This window comes from Teleopsis dalmanni, chromosome 1, assembly GCF_002237135.1.
Source record: "Teleopsis dalmanni isolate 2A chromosome 1, ASM223713v2, whole genome shotgun sequence".
NCBI classification, from domain to species: Eukaryota; Metazoa; Arthropoda; class Insecta; order Diptera; family Diopsidae; genus Teleopsis; species Teleopsis dalmanni.
In genome coordinates, this window is record NC_051846.1 from 196,183,764 (window position 1) to 196,207,350 (window position 23,587).

The window sequence follows — 23,587 nt, forward strand, 5'->3', positions numbered from 1 at the left end:
TATAGGATTGCTATAGTTGGCAAGAAGGGATTGCACAAATATTTTATCGCTTGCGGTGCACTCACAATATTTTCATAACTAAGATTAATACGTAGGAATACAAAAAAAAACATTACTTTATTGCACAATAGTTTTTATTTGAAATAATTATTTATTTCTAAATGCTTTAATTATACTTTTAATTCCTTATATCAGGTAAATAAAAATTAAATCATTTTTCTTTCCTTTGGTTTAAATAAACATATCAATGTAATCGTCCTCTAAATCATCAACTTTTGAATCCTTAGTTGCTGATTTTTCATTTTTTAATTTATTATCTTGTATTAAAGAGTTTTTTAGAATTAACATTATTTGAGTAGATGCCTCTTCGCAAATGGTGGTGTTCTTGATTTTTTTCATATAATACGAGACTTCTCCTCCTACCCAGTTAAGTCGGTTATGACTCTTTAAGGTCACATTTTTTTTCAAATTTCTAACTTGTGTTGGTAAATTATCAGTTGCATCAGTTTGATCCTTTAAATTTTTAAATTTATGTATTATTAAATAATATAAAATAATTAATATTTTTCATAACAATTAACAATAATTTTAGCCCAGCTCATGCACGGCGGTGACTCAACACTTTAGGAACCCCCTTTCTTAAGGATTTTGAACAATTACAGAAACTCCCATTAAACAACATTCTAAGCTGTGCCGAGGGTACTAGGTAGTTTTAAACCCTAACATTCCTCTATATACGGTAGCACAATGGGCCAATAAGCCTAAGTGGATCCCCTAGGGAACACCGGTATAACTTAATGTAGCCTAACAATAATTTTAATTAAAACAAAGATAATGAAATGTTTACAACAATATCTTATACGGTATTTTTCGCCTAAGTTAGCATTTATGCACTCTATTAAATTTAAATTTAATTTAAACTAAATATTAGAGGCTCAATAATGATCATAATATCTGGGCCCCTATTAGGAACTCTAACTGTCTGAAATCCGCTTTTGCAAAAAACTCTAACTACAAATATCTTTTCATTTATAATAACATGGAAACTAACCAACTAATTTTGATGAGTTTTTATATTAATATATATATATATATATATTAATATTATATTATTGAACGATAGAGGAAGGTTGAATGCTATTTTTGAATCTGTTATGTGGCATTGATAGGACAAATTATAAAAGCAAAAGTAATTTTTTATAGTTTAAAATAACTTTGTTCAAACTAAAATAATTTAAAATTTCTGTGGAACTTCAAAATATTCCTACAACTTACCTGTTTTCTACCAAAAGTTGGTAACAAATATGAATGATTATCTTTAAAATTTGCATTCACATCAACAAATTCAGTTACTTCATTATTCTAAAAAAAAAATTTTAATTATTTAAATACATTTATTATTGCAAATATATTACATTAGGAGTAGGTTGCTCCACTTCAAGATGTTTTTCCAAAAACAAAAGCTTGTCATAATAAAATAGCTTTGGCTTATATACCGTATCGGACATATCCTTGTACTTCTCAACTAAGCTATATTGTCTTATAAATTTTGATTTCAAAATTGATATTTTTCTTGTAACTTCTTTTTCAGTTATAATAGGCATAAAATATTGTAATTCTTCAGTAATTTGTTGCATTATTTCTCCACATTTCGCAACATTATTATAGTACTTGTGATTGCTATCGTACAGAGCGGGATTCATTTCCCATAATGTAATTAGTTTTAATACATTTTCACGTGTCCAATCTAGTAACTTTTTTTTATCGTTTGAAATGACTTCTTCTGATGAAACCTTTGCACTTTTATCTACTAAATTATCCTTATAAAAAAAATTTGTTTATTTAATTTAACTAAAATTTATTTGTTAAATAACCGTGGATCTTACTTTAATAGCTGCGGTTTCAATTTGAAGATGTTGTTCCAAAAAGGAAAGATCCCAAAAAAACCATAAAGTTGGTTCACATAACTTTCCTGAAGTTCTAATAGATCTTTTTATTTTGTAATATCGAATTAAATATTGTTTTCGTAAATAACGCATTTTTTTTCTTATATCATTTATAGTCAAGGATGGCATATCTTTCTTTAGATTCGCCAAAATTTTTTCAAAAATTCGGCTGCGCTCTTTACGGTTAAAATATAATTTGTGACTGCAGTCATACAAAACAGAATTTTTTTTCCAATATTTAATTAACTGTTTTATATTATCACGAGTCCACATATTCCCACGCATTTTAACAAATCTAGCAAAAAATAATGCACTAGAAAAGTCTATCTGAAGTCTATCGGAAACGAACCAACAAACGAGAATTCAAATGCCACTTAAATATAATTTGAATTTGGCACCACTCAAAAAATAACACGTTATATACCGTAACGAATAATATCCTGTGTCCATTCTCAAGCACAGTTTGAAAGCTGCAATGGCACGAAATACACGAGACATCATGCCTTTTTAATCTTCTATATGAATTAGAAGAAAAATGTTTGATTTTAACTCGTTAAAAGCTTGGTATTAATAAACTTAAATGCTCTGTACTGAGTAATATTCATTTTTTTATAGTTCCTACAGAAAAAAAAATATGTTGAGTTCGTGCTAAAATTCTTAAGTATTTTTACGGTTAATTGTTAAAAAGTGGTAAATCGTTTCGCTTCTCAAAAACATGGTTTTGAGCTCACAGCGAGGCGACACTCTGAACAGGATAATCGAACAGAATTAATAATTCGAATGAAGAATAGAGCACTACATAATACTGAAATGTCGACCCCCTATCGAATACAAATAAAACAGATTTCTAAAAAACTAATGAAAATAAATTTTTGTTATTATCTTTTTTTTACTATTCGAATCATTTTAACTTTTAAAAATAGCTTCTTTGTGGTTTTAAGAAGCGTAGCTTTCAGCAAAAATAATTAACTTTGAAACAGATTTCATTGTATTCTTTTACTTTTAAATAGGTTCTGTTTTCAGAACTTGAAGACTCCTTCATTATAAACAATCGTCACGACAACTATTCACATCTACTTAAACAAGAAAATGAAAATGTTTTCCCATGATTGAAACTTCTTCATTAAAAACAATCGTCACGACAATCATTCAAATATACTTAAATAAAACAAGTGAAAGTAATAATATTGAATTTTTAAAAACAAAGGAAATGTTTTCCCACGGTTGAAACTTATTGGTCTACAAATATTTCTACGCGCTCTCCAACCAGTTTCTTCTGCTTCTGAGCATATTATTGAAGAAAGAATAGCTCGAACGTGGGTATTACATTTTATTTTTTAATAACAAAAGAAAAAGTGTAAAATCAACGTAAAGGTTCAGAAAAGGCGTAGTATGCCTGTGCTTTTTTCTATTAATTTATCGATGAAGTTTATATTTTCTTTCTTTAATTAGCACACAGTACTTATAGGTGAAATAGATTTACAAAGCTGTGAAAACGCAAGACCGTGAATTAAAAAATACTAACGGTCCAAATTCTAGTCTGTAGTGTCTATAGACATGATATCCTTTATTAATAATATTTATTCAACTACCTAGCACAGTTAAAGATTGTGAATCAATTATTTATTTTTAATTTGGTATTAATACTACATTAATAACTCTCAAAATTTATTACCTCATTTATATATAGTTATGAACGGTGCAATGAACCAATTACTCGCTCACCTGAAACTATCTGATTAGCGAACCAAGAAGAAAAAGTGGATCTTTGCTCCTCATTTATATACGTTTTAAATGGTGCGGTGGACCTATCACCTGCTCACCTAAACTTATCTAATTACTAACGAAACTATAAGAACAAAAAGTGGCGCTTTGCTCCTCGTAAGCTCTGAGGGAACTAATATACATACATACGTGTTAAGTAGATATTATATGTAAAATAGTATAATGCTGCAAATTTGTGGTGTTATTTGCAATGTATAATACTCGTTTAGGCAATATTAAAATCTAAATACGTCACTATAATGTCAAGCAAATTTAAGGGTTTTTGAATGATGGAATGACAATGTAAACCATATCACGCAGCAATGAAATTTTACAAATTGTTATCGAAGTTTTGCGATTTATCGAAAATAAATGGAAATCACCTGAGTTAATTCCTTGGCGGTAATTCAATGCAAATATAAATATTATGTCAAAAAGAAGATACAAAAGAGGACGATGCCATTTGTCTTTAAATGAAGAAAAAACATTTATTAAATGTTGGGCTGAAAATGGACATCATCTTCGAAAACAAAGAAGAAATAATCATGTAGTACTGGCAATGTGTGCACAACTTGCATCTATTGGAGTTAAAATATCTGCGACAGAAGCAAGAAATAAAATGCATAATTTAGTACATAAATACCGGTAAAGTATTTTATCAAATTTTAGAATACACAATTGATACTTATTAAGCTTTCATAGAATTGAAGAAGGCAACATGACACGCTCTGGTTCACATTCCGTATGGCCACATTATCATGATATGCACAAACTTCTTAATATAACTGAAAACAACGAAAAACTCAACGAGGAATGGTACAATAAATACTTTTTATTGGGATATTTACTTAAGATACTTTTACAGCACTGAGAGGACAAAATTAGAATCGAAAGGGTGTTCCTCTTTAGAATGGGCAGATTGTTATGATGACAACCGTCATTTAATTAGAACCGAAGGTAGTGGGGAAGAGTTCATTGAAATGCCTATTAAAGCCAAAAAATATAGGTAATTTATGTTAAAAATTATTAACATTAATATTTTACTTATAAAATGTTTGTAGCACTGAGAAAAATATAAAATCACCTTTAAATTCGGTGTCAGAATGTGAAATTAGTAATGACTCCCACCAAATTCGTACGCCATCAGAACGTTACGAAAAAGTGGATATAGATTTTCAATACTGTCTTCTGGATAAACTTGGTGGTATACAAAATGAAATAGCAAAGATGAATAAATTGATGGAAGTAAACGACGCGAAACTATTAAAAATCGAAAAGAAGAAATTAAAACAATTAAAAAAATATGTGCAAGATTCAGCAGAATTTAAACAAGCATTTATAGCTGAATTCAAAAAAAAATCATAGACTGAATTTTAGATCATGTAAACTATTTTAACTTTATTCCATTAGTAATGACTTTTGAGTTTCATTGCTTGGTAAAGAACTGCAACTCATAGATATAAATAAACCTAAATGTAAATAAAATAAAAACTAAACTAATACCGTTAGTTTAAAAAAACTTTAAAAGTTACAAGATATGTTATGTATAAAAACCTTATATGTTCTATCAAATGAAATGGAATATACTTAAATGTTTTATAAAGTACATCGATTGGGTTTTAAGGCGTGTACTAAAATATACATTAATTTTAAATGATTAAATGTTTTATGGTAAGAGAAATTCTTGCATATTTGTTTAAAATGGATTCTTTTAGTAAATTAAAAAATCATATATTTACTTAGCATTTCAAACACGTGAATGCAATATCAATATACAACCAGAGTAGTGAAAACTGAATCATTAATCATTTAAGTGCATATATCACTACGTAAAAAACGACTATACCGTGTTCACTAAAATGAGGTGAATAAGTACAGTTAAAATTTTTCAGTAGAAAAATGAATCAATATTGCGCAGCATTGAAAACAAAGAATACTTAAACTAAGTGGATTATTTTAATTACATTAAATTATGTTTATTTAACTTAAATTAAGATACATATATTAACTAGCCTTCTCTTTAAATAAGTGAAAAAATTATTTATGACATGAAATAATAAATTGATTATCATTAGTTTTTTCATTACTCCACTTCCCATTCTATCAATCCTTCCTCATTAAAATACTCCATATAATCCAACCGTACTTCTTCCGCTTCGTGTACTTCTGGGTCACTAAAGTCATCCATATGTCTCTGTTTGTCATCAGCTTGAATTAAAATGTCTGAATGAATTTCATTTTTATATTCCTCATCAAATTCTAACATAAAATTATGTATAATACACATGGTTAAAGTTATTAATTCAACTGTGTCTGCACGTAGCATTATAACACTTTTTAATAATTTAAATTTGTTCTCTAATAAATGAAATGCGTGATCTGCAACATGTTTTGCTACCGCCAATCTTATATTAAAGACTTGATGTTTTTTAAGAATACTGGCAGCTGGATATGGTTTCAATAAATGCTTATGCAATGGCATTGAGTCACTACCAACAATGACATACGGAACTTTTCGATTATTACCAATGATTCTTTCTCTTGGAAAATAATCATCGGCTTCATGCAGTATTTCTTGAAGTGTACTTTGGGCAAGTGTTTCAACATCACTTTTTTGACCTGTGGCACCGACATCTGTATAAAGGAATTTGTAGTTGGCGTCTACTAAGGCCAATAATTTTACACTATGACGACCAGAAGCTGAGCGATAATAATCTCCATCTCTTCGTAAACCTTTAAAATAAATGTGTTTGGTCTGCAAAACACCCAAACAATTGGGAAAATCACATTTTTTCGAAAAGTCTTCAGCAACTGCTTTCCAATCTCGAATAGTTGAGGGAAACTGAAATGAAATAATATAGAAACTACATTATATAAATTAAATTTCAAATTTTTATTTTCATTTATTGCTTCACTAATACTTCATTTACCTTTAAATATGTGTCTTTTAATTTGTTCCAAAGAGCTTTACAAACTTCAGGTGTTGCTTTTGATATAAATGCTGTTGATAGTTTTATTTTTTCACTTTCATACAAGGATTTAAAAGATTCGCCACTTACAAAGAATTTTAAAATACTGGCAAACTTTTCAGCAGCTGGTATTGCTTCTCTCATGGTGGTATTCTTTTTCTGTACATCGTCACGAATATAATTAAGCAACATTTTAAAGCAAGTTGGATTCATGCCAATCTCTTCACGATCATAATTCGATTCTTTGCGATGCTCAAATGACCTACGCCTTTTTACCCATACGGATCGTTTCTTTTTCGCTGGTAACTTGCATGCAATTTCACAGGAAGTCAACATATCAGTAATAAGTTTTCTTTTTTGTATAGTTCTTGTACCGAATACATCGAGCGCAATATTTGTACACTCTAATAAATCTTTCACAATCTGTTCTTTTTGTACTTCATCCATTTTTCAATTTTATAAATTATATTGTAATATACTTTCAAAGAACCAAAATTTGCGCCCTAAGATGGACTAAACGAACGAGTTGAAATCACCTGCTAAATGTTTTAACACCAAATGTCATAAAGATATTAAAGAAACGCAGGGCTGTTACATGGTTTCATTTTTTGTTAACTATTTATAAATTGTGGTACGATAAAGTGTAATTAATACTGTGGAGTATTCGTATTTTTCTCAGTATACTCTGTAGTTTTTAATTCTTTCACGGAAAAGTTGTAAAAATCAATTGGCAAGTGGCAATTCAATTGACTTTGTTTATTTGTTCTGTTTTATATAAAAGCGAGAAAATATCAAGAAATAGTGGAAAAAGGAATGCGAAATAAAAGTAAACGTTGTTTTATACAATATTTATTTCCATCGATATTTTTTCTGTAAATATTTAAAATTTCAAATTAAATTTAAATTTTGTGCAACACTTAAACAATTAGAATCAAATTAAAAACTAAAAGAATCACAAATTTCACAAAAATACATATAAAAGGCCTGTTCTAGGAGCTACTCCTAAGTAAACTCGAGGAAAATATAAGTAAAGTACAAACTAAGAGCGTAACACAAATAAAGCGCCAGTTTACGCTCTTTACACAAAGTTTCATGGAACAGCTTTATGTAAAAATTTATTTTACTATATTATTACAGACACATCTCACTTGTGTATTCACAGAGTTACTCAAAGTTACTACGAGTAGCTCGTGGAACAGACCTAAACTTTATTCACAAATTAAATTAACAATAGGTACAATTGCTAAACAAAACAAAAAATATCGAATTAAGGTTTGCTGTGCGAACAAGTTTTATAAAATGAATTGAACGACCAAAGTAATTGTTTCTTGTGTTGTGCGAATATGTTACAAATAGAGCAATTGGTTGTGTTAACAAAAAATACGACAAAATTTACGAATTGTTTGAATGTGGTTAAGCCTAATATTCTTATTTAAATACCAACTCTGTGTTCTTGCTCAAAAATTTGTGGTTTGTTGTGATTTTACCATTCGTATAATTACAAGCCATTATGAATTATTGCTTGAATTTATTTAAGATTTGCTTTCCAACTAAGTTAGTTATTTATCAATAATACAAATTCTGCAAACTACCTAATTTTGTTGCAGTAAACACAGGTAAAAATCTGATTTTAAGAGAAAAAACCATTTTAATTACTAATTCCAAGTTTATTTTTGTTAAAAATGTATTTAAAGCAGTTCAATTATCTAACAAATACATAAAACGTAAAAATAATATTTATATCGTTTTTCTTATAATCTACAGGTACGCAATTAATTAAACAGTGTACTGATGTTTTAGTAAATATAATTAACTTCATATCAATTATGTCTGCTGTGTGTATTATGTTTTTTTCTTTTTCCATGGAAAGTATTTAATCTTAAAGGTTACACACTGTATTGATGTGAAGCCCTATTACCTGAGTTTTTACTGTGTATGCATGGTAGGCCAGATTAACTACAATCGCTCTGTATTTAAAATATGTTAATAAAAAATGTTTTATAAAATTTTTGAAAAGTAATTATTTTTGTTTTTAATCATATTGTATTCATTAACATCACTTGAATATATTGCTCACAATTATCTATTAAGCGCATATTATTAAATAAAATATTATTGTTTTACTTTCATGTTTTTTGTCTATTTTCATATAGTAATACAAATATAATTTCCAATTCACACTTTTACGTAAAATTACAATATAAAAATATTTTAACAATCATCAATTTAATCCTCAAAATTTAAATATATACATACAAAATTTATTATTCTCTAAAAAAAGAAATAAAAATTAAAATAAATTAAAAAATATTCCTATAAAACAATGAACACTTACACCAACTCATCTGACTCTAAGAAATATTCACCTAGCGAGTCATCAATGCTAATAGGTGTTTCACATCTTTCTGAACTTTTTGCATCCCAGCTATGCTCTGGTGAAATGTTATAGACTTTCTCTTTTTGTTTTGTTAATTCCTGATCTTTCGTTATAAAATCTTTAAGCGCTAATTGAATTTGACAGGATGTTTCTTCTTGAAGTATTGGATCATTAAGTTTTCGCATATAATAAACGACTTGTTGTCCGACCCACTCAAACTTAGATTTATTAGTTTCACATATGTGGTCTTTTAATTGATCCAAATGGGTTTGTAAATGTTGTGTTTCAATTTGAATCTGAAAAAAATAGATTAATAATGTAAATCATTATTAATGTATATAAAATGTAATTCACAACTTTTTTCACGATAAATAAATAAAAATTTTGCTTTGTTATCTTTGGATTTCGGGTTTATAAATCTATTTGTACTTTGTCTTCTGTTCTAAAGAAATTTGTACCAAATATCCAGTTACACGTGTAGCTAAAAATTAGATATTGTTGTTATATACTGTGTCTTCCACTGACATTTAGTGCACTTGAGCACTTTTACTCTCTACTAATTGCGAGGTTTCTTTAAAATCGTTCCCTATTTCAGTCAAATCAATAGACAAAATTTAGATGTATATGTAAATAAATATGTTTTAAAAACTAACATTTATAAAATAAGATTATAATATATTATGTTTTTATATTTGAAATTTTTAACGTGTAAAAATTTGCGTTAATCTGAATGTAGTTGTATTTATTTTTAATAAAAAAAAACTCACTGCTTTTCTTTTCTCGCTGTAATAAGATTCATGTTCTGACTTAAGTTTGGGTAAATGTTCGGTTGAACTTGCATTAACATCAACAAATTCCGAAAATATGTCTCGATCAATATCATCCTAAAAAAAATATATGTTGTAGTTGAACTTAATTATTGTATTATTGCTTATTCTATCTATATACTGCAATATTGGAATCCGCACTACGAAGATGATATTCTAAAAAAGAAAGCCTTTTAAAATACCACAATCTTGGTACGTAAGGAGTACTTGATTCAGTTCGTATGGATCTTTGAACTAGACGATGTTCTCTAGTATATTGTGTACGTAAATTTTGCATTTTCTTTCGTAAATCTTCCATGTCAAGATAAGGCATTCTTTTTTTGAGTTCCATATTAATTGCACAAAAAGACTTCTCACGCCGATTTCTATTAAGATAATCTTTATGGTTGAGATCATATAAATTTGGATTATTTTTCCACAAATTAATTAATATAGCAAGATTTTCATGTGACCAATAAATTTTATCCATTATTAAATTATTTATATACGTTTTTGTCACGAAAATACGATTTATAAAGCACCTCTTACGATTTCAAATACTACAGAACGGTAATTTAAATAAAAAAATCTATCCAATAAATTCTCCAATTTACAAGTTGCAATTTCGAGTCAAGATTTTATTCAGGAATAAAGATGTTTATACGTTGCGCATTGCGAAAGACTTTTGACATTTCTGAAAGAAAATGTGCAGCATTTTAAATCGTCATACATGAGTGACAATCGAATTTGTCAAATTAACTTTTTCTCCAGAACAGTAATATTCTTATATGTACATGCCATATTATTTATATTTTTACTGTATTGTTAGTGTTTTTAATTTTTTGTAGTATTTACTATATTTAAATTGTAAAATGTAAAATAATTATTATTAAGAAATTATTTTACGACGAATAGTACAATGTTACATGTATGTACAGTACGTTTACATTATCGAAATTAACTTTGATTTAATAAAAGTATATAATAATTAAATAAAAATGTGCTAATAAGATGAGATAATTAAAACAAAGTATAAAATAATATTATATACTGTGTCGAATGCAAAATCATTATTACAAAACAATCATTTATAATTAAATTTTTGCTTGTAGGTTTTCTACAAATTTTTTATTAGCAAGTATATGATATAATTCATTAATAAATAATTTCGCAAATAATTTTAAACTGTCGTTTTACAATATTTCCTTCATTTAGCACAAAAAATGAAAGACCTATTTTCATGTAATCGATGATGACGTAGGATGTGCTAATAGGTTTTAATATCTTCCCGAGTCCGTAAAAACGTACAACAAATCAAAGCTATATACTAGAAAACACTTTTATGGAGATTAATTTACAATTTATTTAATTAATTGTAATAAGTTTAAGCAACAGTTTCATTTATATATACATCGACTTATATACGTAATAAGAAGTATTCTTTTTGTTATTTCCTAGACATAATATATATATATAAAACCAGAATCAACTTTTTTATGTTTTTTTCATAGTTAATAAGTTTCTTCAGTATTTCTAAAGTTTTCTCAAAATTTATATGTTAACATTAGTACTAATATATAAAATAACATATCAGAATTGTATAGTTTTTTTCTAACTGCACGTTATATTGTCTAACCCCAACCCTTCTTTTCTTCTATGCGTACTCCACTGTCAACTAGGATATTCCGCATAGTTTGCTTTATAATCGGTAAAGTGCTAAGTTGACATATATGTGAACGTTTCTGTTTATATTCTTATGGGTAAAGTTGCAAGACTGTATAATTAAAATTTAAATTTAAATAGAACTTACTTTTTTATATAATTTTTTGTTTCTATCAATATTTATTATTCTATTTTTTTTTAATTATGAAATTAAATCAGTTGATTTTTAACCGAATGCCAAAAATGTTAACACACGTAAATTTTTGGTAATTCGTTGTAGTTATAATTTCACAATAACACATAGATACATTAAATTTTATCAAGTTATAGAGTACGTTTAATTATTCTATATAAATTTTAATATAAATTCGTCAGAGATTTCATTTGTCAGTGCTAAAAATTGCTCGTGTATGTTGTATATAACTACAAACACGCATAGTGTAACATCCATATAAATAGTAGTGTTGTCAAAACGTAGTAACTTTTGACAGCTCGCACATAAAATGCTGGAGTGGTTAAAGATGTCTCATGTTGTTAGAAGTTAATATGAAATAATTTGTTTATCAACAAAAGTGTATGTAGTTAATTCTTATTCTATTTCGAATCGAATTACATTATGGTTGATCACAATATAATAATGCAAAGGTAAAAATAGAAAATTAAATTACATTACACAATATTAAATTACTTTGATTTAAATTGTAAATTACAATACAAACAAATGCCTGTGATGAATTGTGGGTTTAATAATCAAATAAATACACAGCTATTAGTATAACAACCGAAATTTATTTAAAGATGTAAAATCAGTATTATTATTCTTACGGTATACTTGAACATAAGAACATTGGGACTTACATAGTCTTAGGTGTCGTAGTATCAATGTGGAGTTTTGCTCTTTTCTTTAACAATCTATAATAAAGCATTTACCTTCAATTACAAACCATATTTATAAAGTCAAAAAAGTGTTCAAATCTCTTAATTTGTCAAAGTGAAAATTTCAAGCACTTTGTGTCCATTGAGCCCAACAGTGACACAGTATATTTTTATCCTGAAGTTTTTATTCGGGTCACTCAATTCAGTTTCATGCATTCTTATGAAGCAAAGAGCTGTAACGCCAGACATAAATATAGTGACACTATCCTTTGAAAAACTTAATATGAGAAATCCCATAACTCTAACAGGTTGTTTTAACAGCCAGTTCCTTGTTGCTGTTAACTCTGTTATGTTATACCAAATAGTATTTTGTGTTATAACCAATACCAATATTCTATTAATAATCTAGTAATTTTCTTGAGTATTTTGTTTTTATTATTTTAGAAATAAGCCACTAAACAGTGTCCAAAAACAAATACTTTTTAAAAATGTTGAGGCAAATCCAGATGCAGCTGATAGCATTAATAAAAGTGAACATCATAAGCAATTTTGGGAACGACTTGCAAAAGAATTAAATAATGTTGGTCCGCCTATAAAGGCAATTAGTGAATGGCGTAAGGTAAAGCAATTAAAATACATATACTATATTAAAATAATAAAATAATTTTAAATAAATAAAACTCCTATTTTTTAGGCTTGGAGAGATCAAAAACGTTACATGAGTCGTAGAGCTACTACTCACCAAAAGTTATTTGAAGATGGATGTATATTATCATCAGATGAAAACACTTCAGTTAATTTTTTTGATGTGGGAGTAGAAAATTCAGATGAAGAATGTATGCCACATTATAATAACATAGATCTCGCAGCACAAAATGAATTAAGCGAAGAGCAATACACTAAATCCATTAACAATCACACACATTTTGAACCCAAAATAGACTTAACGAATGAGGACTCAAATTCCAGCAATTATGAAGAAACGGAACAACCAGTTCAGAATAATACAGAAAAAGAAGATAACATCCCACAATATTCACTGGAAAATTTAAATACTTTACATAATGAAGTGCTTAGTAATACAAACAGCATTAAAAATTCCTTAGATCGAATGTTCGAAGAGATGCAAAGACATAATTTGGAAATGGAAAATTTAAAAAAAATTGAAATTGAATTTAAAATGAAAAAGTTCCAGAAAATAGTGGAATTACAGGAAAGGAAATTGCAAAGATCGAAGAAAAATAATTAAAACTTACAATAATATATTGTATACACAATATAAAAAAAATATTGATATATACATTATATCATACATAAAATGATCTGTTAAGTTTGGATGCTATACTAATGTGAATAATATTTAAAAAGTTTATAGATTAAGTTAAACTTAAATGGATGCACAATTTTTTATTTGAAATTTATTCAAATTAGAATTAAACTATTATATTACAATTTTAAATTCACTACCATATATACATTTAAAGAAACATTACCCATAACTTTCGTGCAACGCGCATAGTCTAATGCGTTAGTTTGGGTAAAAATCCATTCGACGTTTTCTTGTTTGCTATGGTTCGTTATGCTTGAAAAATAACACAATAATTGGTTATTGCATATGAAGCACAGGTTTCTGAAAAGATTTGTTATATTATTATTTTTATTACATTACACAGATTATTAAACCAATAGGTGTTTTCAAAGACCAGAAGTATAATCTTCATTATCATCCCCATTTTCGAACATTTTTTCGAAATGAAAAATAAAAATTATTTTAGATTGATTGCAAAACGTTGAAAACTTTTTGCCCAACTCATTATTAGCATCTATTGATTTTATTGTAAAAATTAATTATATAAATTATGTAGTATCTGAAAAATCATATTTTTATATTATATTTTTTTAAAACATTCGCAAATAACATTCCACACATTATAAATGAATAAAATTTAAGTGAACAAAAATAAAATGTTCTGTGAAAGGAAGCATATGTATATATATGTACGTAGAACGTAAACGTGATAACATTCATTCAGACATTTTTACAACTTTATCTTTTCAATCTTTGATAAAGTCTTAACGTTGTATCTGCAAAAACTTTTAATTATAAGCTTCAATAATTCAATTAATTTAAACAATATAAAAAAAAACAACTTTTGTTGTTGTAGTTCACTACTTTTTGAAGCCTCTCAATACAAATTTTGTGAAAAAAAATTATGACTTCCAACTTACTATAACTTGAACTATAAGTCGCATTTCTTTCTAAAAGTTACTCATTTTTTTAATACGCTCATTTTTAAAATAACACGTAATAAGAAAAACAACGAATTACATTTTTTAAACAATTTTATTCTTTTTTTTTAAATTTAATTGTTTTTTTTTTAATTTTGTTATTTTTTACACATTTATATAATATATATATTTTCTTTGTAGTTATATTGTATTTAATTACTTTTAAGTTTTTATTATTACATTAAAATTACGTTAAAATTAAAATTAACTTAATATACTACTAAGGTTTTCTTTCAATTATTTATAACTTTTCGAACATTATTTAAAATGTCTTAATATATTTTTTTTTGCATTTTTCCCGATTTTGTTCATTTAGTTCATATATATTAAGAAATATATTTGTTAGAAAAAATAATTGGTTTTTATATCAAGTATAAAATATATATTATATATATATATATATGTATATAGATTTTGAATTTATATCGAAAATGATTTTTACAATTTAAATAAACAAAACAATATTTTATTTTTTATAAATAATTGTAAGATAAACATTTTTGTAAACTAGAATTTTTTTATTATTAAACAAACAGCAAACCTAATTAATGTAATTTATAAATTTGAAATAAATTTTTTAAAAATATTTTTAAAACGCCTTAATTAAAACTTAATATATAAATAAACAACTATATTAAAGATACTTCTTAAAACATAGCAGAGTAAAAAATTAGTACTAATTTTAAAACAATATACAATTTTACAAAAACTTATTAAAACTTACAATATAATTGTCAGTAGTTATATAAATAAATAAAAACTAAAAACAGATCAATTCTTCAAAAGATGTAACAAAAAAGAATATTTATATTAAAATATATTAACAATCTTTACTCTGCATTTATAATACAATTTTGTTTTACATTTTGTTAATTTTGGTACGAAAGTAAATTTACAATTTAGAAAATTTCATTTTTTAAAAATTAAAATTTAATAAAATTAATATAAAAATTAAGTTAATATGTTAAAAAAAAAAGGAAGAGTAGATAGATAGATACATGAGTTTTACATAAATTAAATATATATATATATATATTTTTAATATAAAATAAATTAAAAGTGTTTACATGATGCATTTTTTTTTTAAATATTTACATAATTGCTGCAAAAATTATTTTTTCATTATCATATGAAATACTTGCAACAACAATTAATTTTATGAAAAAATTTTGGCTAATACTTTTTTTCTTTAATAAAATGCTCCAAAATATAAGACATCTAGTATTTATTTATTCATTTATTTTTTTTTCTTTTTTTTGTTTTTTTTTTGTCTAACCATAAAGTTAGTATACATTTACCAAATCAACTGTTTTTTTTTCACATAAATATGCATATATATTTTGTTCATATTAAAAAGGTTAACTTTTATAGTCTTTTATTATGTTTTTAAACATTTATATTTATAAAATAATTATTGTTTGAAACAGATTTGTGTAAAATTGATTTTTCAACATAGATTTTGATATAGATATATGGAGTACAGTATTAGAAAAAGTAAAGAAAGTAGAACGAAACCTTTTTGTTTTTTATAAGCAAATTAGCAATAATTTAGACTGCAATTCTAGCATATTTTTATTTTTTTAAATTATTTAAGAATATTTGAATGAACATAAAAATATTTTTACCAGTTATGATTTAACCTTTCAATACCAGCACATCTGCAATTATTGAGTATAATGGGATTAAGTGTACTATTGTTTGTGGACATATTTTCATGTCAAACACTATTGGATAAGAACTAGTATCTGTATATATAGAACTACAATTCTTACAACAGAACTTGTCAATTAATTTTTAAGAAAGTCTATCTTCTGTGAATATCCAGGAATGTGTTAGATAAACTATCATTTATTGTTGTATAAAATTACTTCTCTATTTTTCTATCTGGTTTAAGACAATATATGACTCTTATTTTTGATATTCTTATTTTGACAAAGGCCGTTCTCATTAAGATTTCAATATATGTATATTTCTTTGTTGTTCTGGTTGTAGCCCATGTTGCACACGGTTCTTAAAAAAAAAAACTAAATGGTATATTTTTCTCTCAAAAAGTAAAATTTTCGAGAATATTTGGTGTTAAAAGTAAATAATTTATTCATTTGAAATTTTTTTCTTCAAAGAATTATACTCCAGTCACTTTTAAGATTTTTATTTCTCTGTCTTATGGAATTATTATTTTCAAACAATATTTTTTGCAATTCAGCAATATTATTAAAATATATTATTTCTCCAAAACAGACTCTAGATTCTTGTAGATTAGTAATATTAATAATAGATACTACTTCTGCAAGACAGACTCTTTAGATTTTTGCAGTACAGCAATATTAATAATAAAAATATCTCCAAGATAGTCTCCTTAGATTGATGTAGTTTAGTAATATTTATAATAGATATTATTACACAAAGATAATCCATTTAGATTTATATAGTTTGTCTTTATGAGAAATAAATTGTCTCTATTTATTTGATGGTAGATAACTGTAACTAAACAGTAGAAACCAAACAGTAAGTTATTTCTTCAGATCACCTATTTTTTAGTGTTCTTCAATATCTTTTTACCACTATATTGATATTTTTATGGGATTTTAAAATATTTAATTAAATTATTTTACGTGCTGATCTTACATATTTTACAAAGGTATTATGCAAATATATTTTAACTAAATTTTCAAAATAAATAGCATATTTTACATTTTACATAAAATTAAATACGCTAGACTTTCGTATTTACTTTAACAATTTAACATAATATTATGAAATGCAAATAAAAAAAAAATTTTTTTTCAATAAAATTATCACAGTCTAAATTATTAAACTAAACACATAATAAACATAAATTCAATAACTAATAACAATTAAATTTTGTTTTAACATTTTGAAACAATGAAACTGATTTAAGATCTGTGGTTTTTATAGAGCTATTTTGTGTATTACATTAATTTCAGTTTAAGCTTACATAACTATTTTTATTTATATAATAAATTTTCTTTAGTATTTTTGTATATATATTTTTTTTAATTTTTATTGACACACATAGTATAATTATTTTCTGATTTTTTTGTTTTTTTATTTTTTATTTTTTTCTTTTTTGTATTCATGATGTTAAATATTTAAAGTTAACTAATATACTACACACTCACAATAATAAGAACTACAACGTACTTCATACATAAATATATTGTATAATATAAAGTTTTATATTGTTTTTTTGTTTTCTTTTCTTATATTAGCATTTTATAATTTTATTTTCGTAGTTTTCACAGTTAAGTATTTTATTTTGTTTTAAACTTAATAAAATACTAGCAAAAAATTTTCATGTAAAATAAATATTTTAGTCGTGTTGATTAAAGAGTTAAAAATATGTTTTTACACATAAATCACAATTGTTTAATTTTTAGTGAATTTTGATTTGAAAAAAAAAAAAAATAATACATAAAATAAAAAAGAAAAGAAAGTAATATGGGTTAGAATTAAAAACAAAAAAACTTGCTTCAAATCTATATAATTTTTAATAATTATATTATTTCTTTTTTTTACATTAAATTGTCTTAGTAAAGAACAATTTTAAATAGTTAGTTTAGCGGAAAAGGGTCCATCATATAAATTCCAACGTTACCACAATGTAGTCCTTTTTTAACTTTGTTTTTTTCTTTGTTCTTTGTAAAATATTTAGTTTTTATTTAGAATTACTTTGTTGTTGTGGTATAAAATTGTTTAAAAAATTACTTTTGTTCTAGTTTTTCATTTGTTTAAACTATTGTTCCATATAAATATGTATATGCTTTTATGTGCGTATATATATGTGTGTGTGGTCAGAGTGTCTTTTTTGTATATAGATTTGAGTAGAAAATAGTTATGTGTCTTATATACATTTTTAATGTATATAAATATTTTTTTTTGTTTTTTTGTTTATTTCAATAAGAATTCTTTTATATTGAGGCATATGTATTCGTATTATATTTTTTTTCTCTGTAAAAGTGTAGACTTTAATTATATGAACTGCTCGTTAAAATGATTAATTTACTATTATTTCACACATATAAACATTCATGTAAATATTATTTTATAATTATAGTTTATGATATATTTGTAGCTTGACTATTTATTCCACATATTGTAAATTATTTCATCTATTAAAATAAATTATCCATTTAGCATTGTTTATTGTTTTTTTTTCTGTCTGTTAAAATTTTAACTTAAAAACAAATGTGTTTAATTACAGATTTAAAAAACTTTTTTTTATTTTTTCTTAAAACATTTCACTAAAATTTGTAATAAATTTACTTAGTATATAATTTTACCTATTGATGTACTTTACAGTAGGTGTTTATCTATTAAATTGATTTGTAAAATATAACTTCTTTTCTTTTTTCCTTATCATGCTTTTGTTTTTTGTAAGTTTTCACTTTTATTATTTTTTATTATTATAATATATATAATTTTATTTCCTTATAAAGCGTTACCATTGGTGGTACCTGTTACAACAGTATATTTACATATCGCTGATGACATGGTATTTTGTTGCTGATGTTCTTGTTGCTGTGGTTGTTGCTGTTTTGAAATTTAAAATGTTTTATCGATGATAATGATGGGCGGATTGTTGATTTTTTAAGTTACAATGTTACAATGTTGATTGTTATGATATTATGTAAATATGTTATACTCGTATATTATGCTTTTATCTAATGTTGTTACAAATGTTGATGGTGTATGACTTTGTAGCTGTAGACTTCCTTTATATGTGCTAGTGTTGAGGTGGGAGTTATTTTCGTTTTAGATTCCTTTTCTGACCACTGTTGGTACTACATTTGGTGTTGTTATTACATTTGGTAATGCAGCAATCGAAGCTACGTTTACAACCATGGACTTTAGCATTCGTATGCCTAGGTACTGTGTGCTAATTTGTTGTAGTGCCTGCGCGCCAACTAAATGACTATAAGAAATAATAAATTAATTAATTTATTTATTTTCAACAATAATTACAATTTATTCAAATAATAATTAAATGTTTATGTGTTTAAAATTTATCGGGCTTGAGGTCGTAAGATAGTCTGAGACTGTCTATCTACGAAGTAGACCAACATCTGTTAAATACTTTTATTTAACAGATATTTTGTACCATCACAGTTGTTACGTATATACTTTTATATACATAACAACTGTTGAGGCGGGGAAATCTAGTCACTTAACAGAGCGGGTTCTAAAATCGATTAGGCTCAAGTCGAAATGTGCATTGGGACAGTAAAACAGATGGCGAGAAAATTGGGAGTAAAACTGCAGTTAGAAAACTGAGAATTGACGCATTTATTGGTCACAAGCAACTATTCAGCAAAAGCTATATCGTGATTTTAGTTGAGATAGGACAGTTCTTGCTGTATGTGGAAAGCGTCTTTCTACTCAGGACATATTAGGCGGAGGCATATTGAGAACTTTATTGTAATGCAACCGTGGTACTGCATATGTGTGGAGGTTTTTAATAGGTAAGCTTCGTTTATCATGGTTTAAGTCTATTGATCTTTTGTGAAGCAGTAAAAACTCGAATTATTAAAAGTCATTTCAAACTTGGTTTAGGCACCAGGAGTAACCTTTTAAAAAATAAGCATGTTTACGGTTACAATACCGTTTATTTTTTATATCTCTTAATATTGGTACACAGAAACATAAAATACATGATAGTGATGAATTATGAGGAGTCTTGAAACATGTGTGAACCGTAATTCAATGGATTGCAATGAGATTTGTGACCCCTAATAAATATGCTAAAAATTATGAATAGAAAAGGACAGATAGTGATGCAATGAATGGAAAATACACGTGGAGCGGTTTTGCGATTGAAATAACCTTATAAAAAGGCTAATTTAAGTAAGAAGGATAAAAACAGAGTATTATTGAGTTAAGCTTAATAGTAGTTCTTCTAATTAAAGATGATCTCAATTAAATCCTAAAGAGTTCATCGTGTATTATACAATTGCAAGTTTTTAAAAACGCTGGATAGTTATAGGACTTTTGAATAGATAAAGCCTTATTATGTTTCGTTTTGATAAAACGAATTTAAGGAAATATAACATTCCACCGGGTCACCTAAGCTGTTATAGTTAATATTTACTATGCAGTTTTTACTATGCAGTTAAAACATACATACTTTATTATTCATGTTTTCCTTTGGTGGTGAGCTACCATTAACTGCGACTTCTGTCTGCGCATGCGTCAGTGCTGTTCCGCCAACAATGGATGTTGCTGCAATTAATTGCGCAAAATTTCCACCGTAATTTACTCCATTTATATGAGCTGGCGACGTTGCTAATATCAGTGGAGTGCCAATTGGTAAACTTGTTGCAGCGGAAGGCGTTGTAACAGAGACAATTGTGTTATCTGCTTTGTGTCATGAAAACAAAAATACAATTTAAAACTAGATTTCTCAAAAAACTAAATTAAGAACATACCTTTTATTAGAATGCCATTATTGGAGCCAGCGGCGGCACCTCCATTTACAAATGTCAACTTGCCATTTGCGTGATAAAAAGCAGTCGCTGGTGCGCCACTTGTTTTGAAGCCATTTGCACTGCTCGCAATGTTGATGTTGTTGTTGTTGTTATTGCTCGTTGCTAATATATTCAATTCCGCTCCACCAGGCAAACGATTGATATGGTCGTTAGCAGTTATAATGCTGTTGTCGTTAGTGCTGCGACCATTGGTGTAGGCGTGATTGACGACTAAACTTCCGCCGCTGACAACCTGTGATAATTGTTGTTGGCTAACTGTAGCGATATTATTTACTGCACATTTCATTTGGTTATTTGCATTCTTACTGCTGTCATCATTGATCGTTGTAGTTCTAGCATTTTCTGTTGATTGCAAACCATTATAAACCTTAACGTATTTGGCAGATTTTTCACCATCGTCATAGGTTGTTCTATTTGATTTTGAAGCATTTCTAATGGAATTGGTTTTATTTGATTTCAGTCCATCACCAATGGATAAACTTGTTTTTCGTCCACGGTTGCTGCGGTAGCCATTATTTATATTTGTTGGTGCTGTGGATATTACAAGTGATTTGATGTCAGCTTGGTTTTGGTTTTGGTTGACGGCTTGATTGGCTAAGAAGATATAAAATGCAATTGTTGTTGGTTCAATTTGTACAAACAGTGGGCGTGGCAACTGATGGCGTACTTGATGGTTATAATGGTGGTAGTGGTATTTTTGTGGCAGATGATGCTGTGGTACAGTGGGAGTCAAAGTTTATGGGTGTTTTTTTTTTTTTTCGAAATTTAAGGACTTAATTTGTGGAAGCATAGAAAGGATAGGGTGTATAGTTCATAGTTGTAAAGTTGTAGAAGTTGTTGTTCTTGTTATTGTTATTGTTGATATATAGAAGTGTAGTAAAATAGTATTTAATTTAAATTTGATTGCATTTTTCTTTATACAATTTTTTTTTTTTAGTTCAGCTACTCTAGCAATATTTCCGTTTTATAAATGTTTTGCATATATGTCCAGGTATTTAGAATATTCCATGTACTTTAAGCCCATCTCTTATCTGCGTTGGTTTATACTAAGTGGCAGCCCTTTAATGCTTGCAGCATTATTGCTAATCAATCGAAAGTGTATCGAAGCCATTATTATTAATTTTGAGCATTTATAACAAAAATGCAAAAACATTAGCAAATGCTGAATAAAAATGAACAATTATTTTAGTTCATATTTATATTAAAAACATTTGCTAATATTTTGATTTTTTTGTTATTGTTTTTGTTTTTTGTAAAATAAATTCAAAAAATTACTAATTAATTTACTGATATTTAGCTTCAAAGAACACTTTTCGTGTGAAATATCAGAGAGATCGTATCAGAGAGCGAAAACGATTGACTACTAATACTACTACTGCTACTACTTTTACTGAAAAATACTTTAGTGCAATAATTTATGCTTACCGTTGTTGTTATTAACAATGCCCACACTTCCGGGTGCTGATGTTGCTATGATGGTGGTTCCATTTCCTATAGCGCCACTATTTGGAATGTTGACGGCTTTATTACGGCTGCTGATCACACCGTTCATGGGCGGAGATGATGAAATCAGAGATGATGACGATGATACACCACTTGATGAGGACGGTGAAGGAGATGGTGTGGATGGCGTTGGTGAACCGCGTGTAAGTGCTGTAGCGGTAAGTGATAATGGCATGCTATTCATATTAACAATGCCATTTAATACAGATGTTGGACTTCCCGTAGGACTTATATTATATTGGGCAGCACCATTCGTTTTGACATAATGTTGCAACATATTAGGTGAAACGGGTGATGTAGTGGAGGAGTTTGTTGAATTTGAGTGGTTTTTAGTTATCACAGGTGATATTGCAGTGGGCATGGCGGTTTGTAACTGTTGCGTAAGAAAAAAACATAATATTAAATAAGAATTTTTAATTAAAAGTTATTAATGTGAATTTAATTTAAAAATTGAAAATTGATTTTACTTACACCTGCGCCGATTGGAGACGACATTGTATTATTGCTACCGCCACTGGATAATGAACTTGATGAGCTGTACAAAATGCTTCCACGTCCAGAAGAAAGCGAATTTGAATCGTTTAGATTATCTAAAAAACAAAAACCAAATATTTTTTTAATTATTTTAAAAACAAGAAATTATAAATTTGTTTGTAAATATTTATATAAAGATATATCTTTAATGACGAAGTGAGAGATCAAACATTTATATGCACATATGCAAGAAGCTTCGAAGAACCTCTACGTCGAAGAGCCTTTTTAGTCTTTTCACACGACCAGGAGTAGTTCACTATTCTTAACAGGGCCTCAAAAAAGTAAGTTCCTAGTAGTGAAAACTAAGACCCTTACAACACTAGGTGTACTGACCCATCTACTAAGTGACCACTTATTA

General features: G+C 26.9%; 6 protein-coding genes across 9 annotated transcripts in view; 2 read left to right on the forward strand and 4 right to left on the reverse strand.

Moving 5' to 3' along the window:
* Nucleotides 1–198: 198 nt before the first annotated feature.
* Nucleotides 199–2,332, reverse strand: LOC119673213. Its single transcript, XM_038084453.1, has 4 exons — nucleotides 1,887–2,332; nucleotides 1,416–1,820; nucleotides 1,276–1,362; nucleotides 199–513 (listed from the first exon to the last, which is right to left on the reverse strand). The coding sequence occupies exons 1-4, from the start codon at nucleotides 2,229–2,231 to the stop codon at nucleotides 232–234; spliced, it is 1,119 nt and encodes a 372-aa protein (XP_037940381.1). The 5' UTR covers nucleotides 2,232–2,332; the 3' UTR covers nucleotides 199–231.
* A 1,080-nt stretch (nucleotides 2,333–3,412) lies between these two features.
* On the forward strand, nucleotides 3,413–5,179 carry LOC119673221. Its single transcript, XM_038084466.1, has 4 exons — nucleotides 3,413–4,355; nucleotides 4,413–4,526; nucleotides 4,576–4,716; nucleotides 4,772–5,179. The coding sequence occupies exons 1-4, from the start codon at nucleotides 4,138–4,140 to the stop codon at nucleotides 5,073–5,075; spliced, it is 777 nt and encodes a 258-aa protein (XP_037940394.1). The 5' UTR covers nucleotides 3,413–4,137; the 3' UTR covers nucleotides 5,076–5,179.
* A 545-nt stretch (nucleotides 5,180–5,724) lies between these two features.
* Nucleotides 5,725–7,228, reverse strand: LOC119671101. Its single transcript, XM_038081611.1, has 2 exons — nucleotides 6,641–7,228; nucleotides 5,725–6,552 (listed from the first exon to the last, which is right to left on the reverse strand). The coding sequence occupies exons 1-2, from the start codon at nucleotides 7,124–7,126 to the stop codon at nucleotides 5,794–5,796; spliced, it is 1,245 nt and encodes a 414-aa protein (XP_037937539.1). The 5' UTR covers nucleotides 7,127–7,228; the 3' UTR covers nucleotides 5,725–5,793.
* Nucleotides 7,229–8,910: 1,682 nt separating this feature from the next.
* Nucleotides 8,911–10,638, reverse strand: LOC119671102. Its single transcript, XM_038081612.1, has 4 exons — nucleotides 10,005–10,638; nucleotides 9,824–9,940; nucleotides 9,015–9,352; nucleotides 8,911–8,950 (listed from the first exon to the last, which is right to left on the reverse strand). Exons 1-4 carry the CDS (start codon nucleotides 10,350–10,352, stop codon nucleotides 8,944–8,946), a joined length of 810 nt encoding a protein of 269 aa, XP_037937540.1. The 5' UTR covers nucleotides 10,353–10,638; the 3' UTR covers nucleotides 8,911–8,943.
* A 1,375-nt stretch (nucleotides 10,639–12,013) lies between these two features.
* On the forward strand, nucleotides 12,014–14,160 carry LOC119671103. The gene is made up of 3 exons (XM_038081613.1): nucleotides 12,014–12,169; nucleotides 12,845–13,019; nucleotides 13,095–14,160. Exons 1-3 carry the CDS (start codon nucleotides 12,141–12,143, stop codon nucleotides 13,647–13,649), a joined length of 759 nt encoding a protein of 252 aa, XP_037937541.1. The 5' UTR covers nucleotides 12,014–12,140; the 3' UTR covers nucleotides 13,650–14,160.
* Nucleotides 14,161–19,007: 4,847 nt separating this feature from the next.
* The window catches only part of LOC119671104 (uncharacterized protein DDB_G0283357), a 61,390-nt gene continuing 56,810 nt past the window's right edge, over nucleotides 19,008–23,587 (reverse strand). The window contains exons 5-9 of one of the 4 annotated variants that reach the window (XM_038081614.1): nucleotides 23,167–23,285; nucleotides 22,618–23,068; nucleotides 21,133–21,786; nucleotides 20,832–21,064; nucleotides 19,008–19,622 (exon numbers count right to left, since the gene is read on the reverse strand). In XM_038081614.1, coding sequence (XP_037937542.1) covers nucleotides 19,587–19,622; nucleotides 20,832–21,064; nucleotides 21,133–21,786; nucleotides 22,618–23,068; nucleotides 23,167–23,285 — 1,493 coding nt within the window. In that variant the 3' untranslated portion in view covers nucleotides 19,008–19,586. The remainder of the gene's footprint in view (nucleotides 19,623–20,831; nucleotides 21,065–21,132; nucleotides 21,787–22,617; nucleotides 23,069–23,166; nucleotides 23,286–23,587) is intronic. The other 3 variants (XM_038081616.1, XM_038081615.1, XM_038081617.1) reach the window with 3 other exon arrangements.

Excerpts from the sequence above, each read along its gene's own strand:
- LOC119673213 (XM_038084453.1), bottom strand. The coding sequence starts at position 2,231 with ATGCGTGGGAATATGTGGACTCGTGATAATATAAAACAGTTAATTAAA. Across the intron at positions 1,821-1,886 it reads TTGAAACCGCAGCTATTAAA|GATAATTTAGTAGATAAAAG; the intron begins GTAAGATCCACG and ends TTTTTTTATAAG. Across the intron at positions 514-1,275 it reads CAACTTTTGGTAGAAAACAG|GATCAAACTGATGCAACTGA; the intron begins GTAAGTTGTAGG and ends AAAAATTTAAAG.
- LOC119673221 (XM_038084466.1), top strand. The coding sequence starts at position 4,138 with ATGTCAAAAAGAAGATACAAAAGAGGACGATGCCATTTGTCTTTAAAT. Across the intron at positions 4,527-4,575 it reads GAAAAACTCAACGAGGAATG|CACTGAGAGGACAAAATTAG; the intron begins GTACAATAAATA and ends ATACTTTTACAG. Across the intron at positions 4,717-4,771 it reads ATTAAAGCCAAAAAATATAG|CACTGAGAAAAATATAAAAT; the intron begins GTAATTTATGTT and ends AAATGTTTGTAG.
- LOC119671101 (XM_038081611.1), bottom strand. The coding sequence starts at position 7,126 with ATGGATGAAGTACAAAAAGAACAGATTGTGAAAGATTTATTAGAGTGT. Across the intron at positions 6,553-6,640 it reads TAAAAGACACATATTTAAAG|TTTCCCTCAACTATTCGAGA; the intron begins GTAAATGAAGTA and ends ATTTCATTTCAG.
- LOC119671102 (XM_038081612.1), bottom strand. The coding sequence starts at position 10,352 with ATGGATAAAATTTATTGGTCACATGAAAATCTTGCTATATTAATTAAT. Across the intron at positions 9,941-10,004 it reads GTGCGGATTCCAATATTGCA|GATGATATTGATCGAGACAT; the intron begins GTATATAGATAG and ends TATTTTTTTTAG. Across the intron at positions 9,353-9,823 it reads ACAGCGAGAAAAGAAAAGCA|ATTCAAATTGAAACACAACA; the intron begins GTGAGTTTTTTT and ends TATTTTTTTCAG.
- LOC119671103 (XM_038081613.1), top strand. The coding sequence starts at position 12,141 with ATGGTTGATCACAATATAATAATGCAAAG. Across the intron at positions 12,170-12,844 it reads CACAATATAATAATGCAAAG|AAATAAGCCACTAAACAGTG; the intron begins GTAAAAATAGAA and ends TTATTATTTTAG. Across the intron at positions 13,020-13,094 it reads CAATTAGTGAATGGCGTAAG|GCTTGGAGAGATCAAAAACG; the intron begins GTAAAGCAATTA and ends CCTATTTTTTAG.